Source organism: Lasioglossum baleicum, chromosome 4 (assembly GCF_051020765.1).
Source record: "Lasioglossum baleicum chromosome 4, iyLasBale1, whole genome shotgun sequence".
NCBI lineage: Eukaryota > Metazoa > Arthropoda > Insecta > Hymenoptera > Halictidae > Lasioglossum > Lasioglossum baleicum.
The window spans coordinates 20,501,136-20,513,140 of record NC_134932.1 but is presented as its reverse complement, the minus strand read 5'-3'; the positions used below and the strand labels follow the sequence as shown (position 1 = coordinate 20,513,140).

The window sequence follows — 12,005 nt, the reverse complement described above, 5'->3', positions numbered from 1 at the left end:
CGAAGCCCCGCGATTACGGAACTTTTAATTGGATTCTGTCGCGCGACGAGCCTTTTTTCACCGAGTTTTGCTTCTTTGGATTCCTTCTATCGTCTTGGATCGAGTGTTTCGGAGAACGGAACAGCGAGCATCGACGACGACGAGAACTTCGTGGCGTTAACGGAGCGAAAAACGGGGGTGAAGAGGCCCGGGCCGACGCCAGGAAACTTGCCATACCTCGGAACTTCAAAATCAGAATAATGCCGAGTTACGTTCCATTGTTGGAGCCGCCGAATCCCGAGAAGTTTCGAGCTGGGACGAATTAACGTCTCGGTGATTCGAGCTCGATAGGAATGAAAAAAGTACAGTGTCTATTAAGAGAAACCGCCGGTGAGAAATAATTAAACGATTCTAAACTATATTTACGAGAGACGTTCTGACGTCAGGCGAATAATTTATTCAAGTAATGTAACCAATCCTGGCAGAAAATAGTCGATTGGACCCACGAATATGGCTGTTTAAAGAATTGCGTGGATGTGTGCTCGAAACTCAAAACGAAAGATACTACTATAATAATAATGATAAAACGCTTTTTAACACTTCAGATGATGAGCATTATTAAAAGCAAATTCTTCAAGTTATATTCATTTTTATATGTAAAATAGGAATCCGGTCATTCACAGATTTACAAAATATATTCTTAAAATATTCAATATACATAGGTTCATACATATAGGAAATTGAAAAATACAACTTTTAGTATTTTGCTCACGCCATACAGTAAACTAATTGTTCCAACAACTGAATAAAATATTATATATAAAAAAACTTTGTAAAAACCACGCTTACATTAAAATGCACTAAAAAGGAGAAAATAATTTTTACCTGGTTCTCCATAAAATACCGAATCCAGTTAAATGATTAATAATATTTTTCTTCTGTTATAAAATTAGTGTCGGAATATTTAAATAAAACCATGACATTAGTGATTATAAAAATAAAAGCGTGGAGGCTATACATATGTATACTATATGTATTGACGTAATCTTCGTGGGCGCTCCACGCTTTTATTTTTATAGTCACTAATGTTATGGTTTTATTTAAATTTATATTAAATTTTTCTATCTATTCCGACACTGATTTTATAACAGAAGAAATTTTCAACTAATTGCTTAAAATTTTGGGGAAAAATATTATTAATCATTTAAGTGGATTCGGTATTTTATGGAGAACCAGGGAAAAAATGATTTTCTCCTGTTTAGTGCATTTTAATATAAGCGTGGTTTTTAAAAAGTTTTTTTTATATATTCTGTGTCCTACTTACATTGTCCTCAAGATTGGACTATGTAAGATTGAACTATGGGAAGAGGTTTAAAATTCGATTACAAGATTTGACGCATACAACAACAACAACACGGCAAGTTAATATAAACTTGGTAATAAAAAAGTCCAAGTCGTCTGGTTCAATATTAAAAAAGTTCTCGCCCCTTCGAAAGTGTCCGAATATTAATGTGATTCAGTGTTGCTGGAGAGTTTTGGTCTCCAAGTTGCAGCCGGGAGTTAATCAAAAAGTATCGATGCGTTCAAAGTTCCGGTGTGCACCGTCGCTCTCGAGATTTCTAAACGACGTGATTAAATAGCACGCGAGTCGTGTTTACAAATAATAGAGAATATTCCACGGAGTCAAAGGGACGGGAACTTCATGAAACACTAACGAGCGAATCTCCGTGGCGAGGTGAACCGGAAGCGAAGGGACGGCTCCGTGAAACTAAAGAGGATGTCGCGAGAGATTTTCTATTCACGTCGTAATTAGTGCAACGACCGGATGAATGTTCGTCCAGGTACAAAGTCGATGGAACCGAAAGAGAAGGGAGGGAGAGAGAGAAAGGGAGATGGGTCATTCGAAATAACGTCTTTATTCGTGTCTCGGCAAACAACCCCGGCTGCCGAGACACGTTCTGCAGGGATCAAGAGGTCACGATGGAAAGTCGTGAACCAGGAGGAAGCACTTCAAACGAACCTGGACGCGATCAACCCGGAACACCTTTGATCTATTCCCTGCGCTTCGATCGGCTGCTTTTTTCGAAACTATTTTTAGCTCCCTTCGCTTGTCGTCCATTCAACGTTCCCAATAATACGTCAAAGAAGGGATCGGCTCTTTCTCGCGACTTTGTTTATCTGCTGCCGTTCACGGTTTTCACTTTATTCATTACACGGCAAATACACAAGACAAATACACCTTTAACTGACCCAACCGACCAGTTATAAACGACAAAGTCATTACACAAAATAAAAATGTTGTGCACTGATTGCAACGAACTGTATGCGCATTGATTTCTTTTCTTAATAATTGTAACGAGTAGACTGCGAATCTTCATGCAACATAAGCTTCTTAGATTTTCATATTCTCAGATTTTTCAAAGCTTTTACTGTTTTATATTGTTTCAGAAATGTATACAGATGCGCAGTCTAGTAACGAGTTACAAATGATACGTTGGAATTCTTAAAATATTTTGGTATTGTCACTAATTCGTGTTTCTCGATTTTACCAATAGGCTGCGGGTGTAATATGTATACAGGGTGAGTCCGAAGAAACAGAACACCTAAATATCTCCGTTACTTTTCGTTGTACAAAAAAACTTCTTAGAACAAAGTTACACTGTTCGAAGGGCCACATGTAACGGTGTAAGGGAAAAAATTGTCAAGGTCATTTTTTAACAAGATTTCAAGATCATTGATATTTTTTTTTAAATTGTAGAATGAGGTATTTTTTAATACATCAATCGATGCAGCTGGACATTCGTTATAAAAAAGTACTAACCCATGTATATCGAAAATGTTAGATTATTGAATATACAATAACGGTTTATTGATAATGAACGATACATGAAGAATACATATTGCGACACGCGAGAAAACACGAGGACCGCACGATGGCTTGTGTAGACTGTAGACCAACGCTCATGCGCACATCATACTCGCGCGCACTCTTGCAAACGCTTCCGCGCACACTCGTCGGCGCACGCTCGCACGTTACAGGATGTGTGACAAACTTCCATTATTACTATTAAAAAATACCTCATTCTACAATTTAAAAAAAAATATCAATGACCTTGAAATCTTGTTAAAAAATGACCTTGAAAATTTTTTCTCTTATACCGTTACATGTGGCCCTTCAAACAGTGTAACTTGGTCCTAAGAAGTTTTTTTCTACAACGAAAAGTAACGGAGATATTTAAGTGTTCTGTTTCTTCGGACTCACCCTGTATTTACGACAAGAATGATTAGATTAATTGCAAACCAGTAAAGACATTGCAAGAAGTTAAAATTACGTTGTTTTCAAGGCTTTACAAGATTATTAAGGGAAGAGAGAAACAAATGTCTACAACTGGTTTCTGTATATTGTAATAAATATGTACAATTTTTATTTTCCGTGTTGAAACAGCGTAAATTAATTTTCAAGTTTGGAGCTATTTATCCGAAACAAATCGTTTCGAATCAAAGCGTTTCACAAACGACGAAAGCCAACTTCGCTCTTTCAATATTTGCCCGTGTGCAGTTTTTCTTTTTGTTGTGGAACGCAAACACGGCTCCCCGAAACAGGAAAATCTTCGTGCAAAGCCCACGAGGCACGGAACAGACAGGTTTCATAACTTATCTCGGGTACCCCAGGTGTTTGCACGAGGCAAGATGTCGGAGTTGGAGGGTGAACGCACCCCCGAAAGAAATCTGAACCCCCGGCCACTGTAGGCCACGCAGTTGTTCGAACACACTCCGCCCCTCGGGGATCATCTGAATACGAGAACGTCATCAACGTCCTATTTTCTTCGCATCCATCATTCGACGATTGCTGCTTTCACCGGGACACCGAAACAATTTGTCTCGATTGTCGTACTCGAAGGAACAATGATATGGGAAAGCCAGAACCCTACCCCTTTCACCATCTACTTTGAACATATATTGTTCATACGACTCCGCATTATATTTGCCAATCCAATATATTATAAACGTTGATTGTTACACTAGTGTCTATGTATAGTAGTCACAGAAAATTAAAAACTTTTATGCAACTTTGTACAATATAATAAATATATTTTGAAGCTGAAATGATAGATTTTATCCACGTGTTCAGTTTCAGCTGGATTTCCTTTACGTAGAACATTTTATAGTGACGCAAGTTGTGAAACTTTTCATCGTAATACAGAATACGTATACGTTCGTCGAAAAAGCATAAAGAGAGTTCTAATTTTAAAAAGCCACTCAAAACCACCTGGAAAAATTTGGATCTTTTTCCAGTCGAATCGACTCCATGAACTGTACAATTTATACGTGAAAAACTTCAAGGGAAAACACAACTGATACTAGTCTTAATAAATATATAATTCGAACCATCAATTAATATCTAAAGAGAACAACAAGACTGCAACTTAATGAAAACTTTCTAATATTACCGACTAACGCCGTAAAGTATAATGCACACTGCACACGCTTTCGCAGTAACAGTGCGAAAAAGTACGAAGGAGCGGTTTTAATTAAACCGAGTTAAAAATTGTCTGGACTCATAGCTGCACGAAAGAAAGCGTATTTCCGGTTCGATACCGGTCTCGAGCAAGTCAGCTAAGAACGCAATCTTCGTGATGACGTCGGGAAGCAGATTTCGAGAGGGAATTAAGTTTAAAGATGGAGCAGTCGCGTCGAGGGAAAAAGGATTCGGGCGATTGAAAACGGACGGAGATGACTGGGAGAGAAAGAGACTTTTCACACAGGTGCTTGGCCTGTCGATAAAACCACTCTACCGTGATGGTTTCCGGCGCTCGGTGCATTAGAAGGTTCATTCAAAAATAACCTCCCTCGCATGGAAAGATTTAGATAAAGAAAAAAGAAATAACAAGAAGAGTGACTAAAGACTCTTCAATATTTACAGCTCGACTGCTCCTGTTTATACCAGCCATTTAATGCAAAAATATCGAAGGATGTTAAGTTCGTCTTAACTTGTTTCGTTGCTGACCTTCCTTGTTCGAAGGTTTCATTAAATGCAACATACCCAATTTTGAATTATCAAAACAGTTTAGCAGAAGAAAGTCACGGATTATTTGAAAATTATGCATTCTACTATGACTTTAAACAACAAAGTGCATAAAATTAATTTGACTGTTTTTAAGTGAACTGTCAGATCACGGACGTCACATATTTGTGACGATGGTAGCGAACTTGTTAAGCCACGCTAAAATATTACAATTATTGGAAAATGTTGACAAAAGGGGACCCTGCTCCAATGACCTTCACATATGTTGTCAACAATCTGAACAATTTTTCCCAATACACGTATCCGTCGCTCGGCTTAGTTTCCGAGATTTTCGTAAAACACGTGAATCTTGAATCAATATTTTATTTTAACCCTTTGCACTCGGTTGTCTTCTCGGAGGCACCACTAAAAATGGCTGTACCATTATTCAAAATATTGTTTCCATTTAATCAATTACTAAACATTTAGGTATTGTATGAGGTATTATATGTATAGTCTGTCCTGTAAGGCACTGTTGCATTGCAAAATAATGTCCTTACGGAAGTTAAAATTGCTGAATGTAACAATGGAGAAAAAGTAACTCACCCTTCTATATCGCGATCTAGGAGCGCCGGCGTGCTGGACGCTTTGATACGCCTCTGCGCCTTGCTCAGTCCAGGAATTCGTCTTCTCTCCTTGCCGGTGTACGCGGCCGAGCGTTGATCATGCAACGGCTGCAACGGAAACATAATCGGAATTACTTTACACACCACCGCCGGGATAATTGCGTGAAGCGTTGATCGAAATACCAGACACAGAAACCGAGGCCGTGATAACACCGCGCAACCGGTAAACCCCGTAAACCCGTTGATCTTTCCCATGATTCGACACGCACGAACGCTCTTGATCGCTCATATATCTTGCCTCGCTTATCGCAAAAGTATATGCAATAACAAATTATTCGATCCGGTAACGCGTTCGGGAATTATTTCGCAAAGCATACTCGACTCGCCTACTGATTCAGATATCGTGTCCCTATTGTGTCACGTTCGAAACTCAGTGATCGCTAGACCGCGGCTCTTTACTCTTTACGTATTTATGGCGCGTGCAACATTAATTGCGTTATTATTTTATGTTTACCTCGGAGAATCTTCTAGTCAACGCAGAATACCTTCCCTTCAGATTTTTTATAAAATAATTCATGAAAACAAGAATTTGCATCAAGATCCGCAGTCTACTGATCACGTTCACTTTTGGAACCTGTTTTTTCACAGAGGAATTGTATAACTGCATTTAATTCGTTGACTGTTGCAGATGTTTGGTCACGAAATTGTAACAATTGACATTTTTTAAATGCACAGGGTGTCCCAAAAATGTCATCCAACTTACAAAGAGGCGGTCCCTGAGGGCATTTCAAGTGACATTTTCAAAAATGTCTGTCTGCAGGTTCCACTGAGCGGAGTGTTGGAACTGCGCCGCAGTGAAGTAGTGAACAAGACAAAGATATACAGTGATCCACGAAAGTATTTGAACGCACTTTAAAACAGTATAACTTTTGTATAATTATACCAAACGACCTGTGTGATCTTTCGTAAGCAATTGGAAGCATTGGTTTACTAAATGATCTGCAAATAAGATTTTACAATTTACAAGGTCGCGTGCAACAATAAAAATAGCATTTTTTAAAACTTTTATTTGGGCCCTCAATGAAAATTTAAAACTTCATCGAAATCGATTAACATACACACGAGCTACAAGTTTTTCGCGACTTTTGGTCAGTTTCTGTAAAATCCACAGATCCTTACATCTTTCTTTGCATGTCATTTGGTAAATCAATTCTTCTAGTTGCTCAAAAAAAGTCAGATCGTTTGTACTGTTTTAAAGTGCGTTCAAATACTTTCGTGGTTCAGTACAGGTTCTTCTACTTGCAACAGTATAATTTGGTTCAGAAGGGGATCAATTTTTCATATACATACAATATCGTGTACGTCTCTTCCACATGTACATATCGAGACATTACTGTGTTTCGTGACCAGTATCGGGACGTCTTTTCAGTTCGCGAGTGTAACGACCATAGTGTATCGTGTAATGATTCTGCCGTGGTCGTTGGCACTGTTTGGCGTTGTCACTCGGAAATGAAGAGGGTGCAAGTGGTAAGGTGGCACAATGGCAGATGATATCTACTGCAATCTCCTCTGCGGATACGACGACGCTTTGCTAATTAAGACTCGTAGCAGGTGGAACGTCGCTCGCCGCGCCATTTTTAGTGTTTTAATAAAATCCACGTCTGTCTACGTTTACGTCCGTCTCGCTCAGTTATTTCCGAGCGACAGGCTGCGTAAAAAATCACGATCCAATTATCTTTCCTTCGACCAACTCCTCTAAAAAAGCTCTAGGAACGCTCGAACAAGTGTGTAATTGATTAAAACGGTGAGCTGTTAACTCGGTGAACGTACGATAAATTAAACATTCTATATATAATGTGTTGCAGTTTTAACGAAATTAAAACTGCACGAGCTTCACGAAATTCAATAATTCAATAGAGTTATAAATAAAATTAAATGAACTGGGATTCATAAGTTTCAATTAAAAGTGCATTCACACGCCGTTGGTCACGCAAATCTGTTTTTTTAAAAGAAATTAGTTTTTTAATGATTACGATCGCTTGTAGTCCTCGGGTTAGCAAAGTGAATGAAACAAAGAAACAGGGAATTGTATTTGAGTTTCTGCATTCGGTACAATGATCTTCAAAACACGTGTTTCGCTCGGTGATTCAGAAACCGTCGATCCTTCGTTGCCGCGAGCGCACCATCCAAACGAACGAATACTTTTCGGCTGGCGGAGTTTGTTTTGTGGCCGAAATTCCGCGCCGCTTATAAATTTGAATTTGAACGATTCGCCGTACACGTCCGCTCGAGACAAAAGCCAATATTTTCGTTTCGTTTCCGTTTCATGCGGCCCGTTGCGATCTGCTTTCTGTTGGCCGGCGTTCAATCAAACAGATTCTCGTTTTTCTTCGTTGGCGGATCCGTATCGACGCAAACTTCGTATGTACGCTTACTTAGGAGAGATCAACGGCGATGATGTTATCGGGCTTCTCGAGCCGGCATTAATTAAAAGTTTTAATTAAAGGTTACAATGAATGTTCGCATGGTCTATGCATATTCAACACTGTAAAATACATTTTCGCGGTTCTCGGCCACGGTATTCCGGCGGCCTGTATTCAGCATTCGAGCGCGGCCTATTCCTTAATTAGGGAATTTGCAATTTTTTTGGAGCGTTTCATGATCGAGTTCACGGTAGGGAGGGTAACGCTTAGGCTAGACAGCTCTTTCTTCTCTGATATCCTATAGCCGATTATTACCTTTTTTATGAAGCACTTTAGGAATTTTTTCGTGAGTCAAGTCTTCATTTCTAGTACGATTTACGCATAATATTTAATTCATTAGATTATCGAATTTTTATCTTTTTATTTTTACTATTCTATTACCAATTAATTCTTATTTTTACTATTTTTACACACTGTAAAATGATTGATCTCTTCCTGCCCATGTTGCGATATACAGGGTGGACGATTTATCTGAAGACATTGAAATATCTCGAGAACTATGCATCGGATCAAAACAAGTGGGTAATGAAAGTTGTTCGTCGCGTAAGGGGACATCCAATGATACCAAACTCGAACCCCCACCGCCACCCCTTGGGGGTGGGGGTGGGACAAGATAAAAAACTTAAATGGGAACCCCCATTTTTCATTGCAGATTTGGATTCTCCAGAAAAAAATACACAAATTTGACCTAGCAGTTTTTGCATTTTGGTTCACAGATGGCGCTGTAATGGACAAAAATCGAAATGGGTAAAAAATCGTTGAAAATTGGGGATATCTCGAGAAATACACATCGCAGATCAGAAAAATAAATAGATAATAAGATAATAAGCAGACGTATTTGATATTTTTCAAAATATCAATTCAATAACAGCATAATTGACCCCCCCACCCCCACCTCCTGAGGGTGGGAGAGGGAATCATTTCAAAATCTTCAAAGGGAAATCCTTTTTTTATAGCAAATATTCCATTGATTTCTCCATTTGATATAATATCAAATCAATGGTTGATTTTATAGCAAATCTTTTTTATAGCAAACCTTTTTTATAGCAAATCTTGGTTCACGTTTGATATCTCCATTTGATATAATATCAAATCAATGGTTGATATATCAAATGGAGAAATCAATGGATAACCACGATTTGCTATAAAAAAGGGTTTCCCATTGAAGATTTTGAAATGATTCCCTCTCCCACCCTCAGGAGCTGGGGGTGGGGGTAAATTATGGTATTATTGAATAGCATTTTTAAAAATATCAAATACGTCTACTTTTATTTCTCTGATCTGATGTGGATTTCTCGAGACATCCCCCATTTTCAACGATTTTTTACCCATTTTGATTTTTGTCCATTACAGCGCCATCTGTGAACCAAAATGCAATAACTCCTAGGTTAAATTGGTGTATTTTTTTCTGGAGAATCCAAATCTGCAATGAAAAATGGGAGTTCCCATTTAAGTTTTTCATCTTCCCCACCCCCCACCCTCAGGGGGTGGCGGTGGGGGGTCAAGTTTGGTATCATTGGATGTCCCCCTTCGCGCCGAACAACTTTCATTACCCACTTGTTTTGATCCGATGCATAGTTCTCGAGATATTTCAATGTCTTCAGATAAATCGTCCACTCTGTATATTTCTTTAGAATATGACGCTATAACGCGTCGTTAGTTGACAAAAATGGGCGAAATTAATGTCGTTTATCAGTCGTTTAAAGTTTCATTGACACAGAGTCAAGGATACATATATCCTGGGAAATTCTGAATCTACATGGATGTGCATACATTAACGAATACTATTCGTATACTAAATTAAACTAAATCGGTGGCAGGGTTCTGATCAAAAGATCGCGTTCTCAAGAAAGGCTCGCTTGAACGTTTATCAGTCGTTTAGGATTTTATTGGATACGTATCTTTTCACGGAAGAAACTTCATTGGAACGGATGAAAAAGCGGCTCGGGGAATGGAGGAATGTCGGCGACGCTGTTGAAAAGAGGAACGTCTGTGACGGCAATAAATCGAGGGGGTTAGAATCCAGCAAAGCGGCCATTTGTAATTAAGAGAGCGAGACAATGGCATCGAGACATTTTAGGTGAGTTGAATTCCTTCGCGGCACAGCCATTGACGCGGACAATGCTCGTCCTCGACGAGTCAAGTGACTTCTCGACCTCCCTTTAGAAACACCGATGCGGACAGAAATGTGGTCCGAGCTCGTTTAGGAAACCGGAAGTTGGTTACACCGACGAGGCGATCGATATTCTGTTACCCCAATCTATTCACCTGAGCACCGAGGATCCCGCGCTATGAACACACTGAATAGATATTTTTCATTGCGGACTATTCTCATGGAAATGCTCAAAGCTGCGCGCGCGTTCCTCCGATAACTAGATACGGACACCGATATACTCTTTCCATCAGGATTTCCATTGCAATAAACACAATATACAAACGTTATCCCTCCATTGTTTTTCCTCGCCCAGATAGCATTCACGATCTAACTATAAAGCAAACAGCTTTAGCGCGTTGAATAAAAGTAACAAAACTGAAACAATGAGGCAGGGGCTGAGAAAGCTGAAACCCATTTTAATCATTGCTGGTCTGCATTTCTCTACTCGTATCTCTATTTTAACCCTCATACGCTCCTCAGACAAAAGATCCTAGAATAATATTTCACCTCTTCGTACTTCACATTTTAAATCTATGAATTATGCTGCAACTATAGCGTGACATTTCGAAGAAATACGTTTTGCTGCCCAGGCAAAAAGAATTCAATCGTTTTATAATATGTAAAAAAGGAAAATGGGTAAATTTTCACCCGAAGACAGAGTTGGGCAAAAATTTAATCAATAAATTGACGACTAAATTTCTACTTCAATCGTTAATCGCAATTAACGATTAATCTTCTAGTTTAGTCGTTAAAAAATTGCGGTTAACGATTAAATACTTATTAATCGTTAGAGTTGCGGTTGACGATTAAATACTTATTAATCGTTAATTGCGGTTAACGATTAAATTTCTACTTTAGTCGTTAATTGCGATTAACGATTACTAATCGTCAATCCCATAATTGATTAATGATTAACTGCTGAACTTTCGGAATGAAATACGGAATCAAAACTGTATAAATACTGAAAAAAATGTAAACTGAATTTAGGTGTATTGTCATTTGGTCTATTATAATACAAACTCTGTTTACGTGCTTTTATGTTTTTTTTCGATGATTTCGTTTTCTAATCAACGATTGACGATTAACTGCATCAATCGAATGAATCAATCGTCGATTTTTCAATGATTACCTTTTCTAAATCGTACACATTAACCAATCAATCATAATTAAAATTTTAATCGATTAATGCCTATTTCTGCCCGGAGGAAAGTATGAGGGTTAAAATTATTTTCTAACAACCAATATAGGGGAAATATTATTGCCTTGTAACTACGATACCCTTTACAGCAGAAATAAAGCAAAAATTGCATTGGTGTGAGGATTTTATGAATTCATGTGACAAGAATTAGTACAGCAAATGCAGTATAGTAAAGGCACTCAAAGGATTAAATAACGCAATTGTACGTCCTATGTTTTGCAATTAATACGGACAATTTTTATTTTGCAGAAAGATCCGCATCTGTATCCACTGCATTATCTACTTATCAGTTATTACTAGATTGCGGATCTATATGCAAAATAAAAATTGTTTGCATTGTTTGCAAGAAGTAGAAACCACATTGAGTGTTATTTCTTCCCTTAATGATTTTAATGGAGGAGAAATCATATATCGACGTCGTCTATTTTCTAAATTTTCCAACAATTTTGAATTTCGTCTACTCAATTTTGCTATAAATGCATAAAGATCCGCGGTCTAGTTAATACTCTCTACATTCTCTGATGTGTCACAGATTTTTGTTTGCTAAATTATTATCAAG

General features: G+C 38.3%; 1 protein-coding gene across 5 annotated transcripts in view; it reads right to left on the bottom strand.

Moving 5' to 3' along the window:
- Rhogef3 (Rho guanine nucleotide exchange factor 3) overlaps positions 1 to 12,005 on the bottom strand; it is a 244,696-nt gene that overhangs the window by 26,287 nt on the left and 206,404 nt on the right. For all 5 annotated transcript variants that reach the window (XM_076422055.1, XM_076422058.1, XM_076422056.1 and 2 more), the window contains one exon: positions 5,591 to 5,718. In XM_076422055.1, coding sequence (XP_076278170.1) covers positions 5,591 to 5,718 — 128 coding nt within the window. The remainder of the gene's footprint in view (positions 1 to 5,590; positions 5,719 to 12,005) is intronic.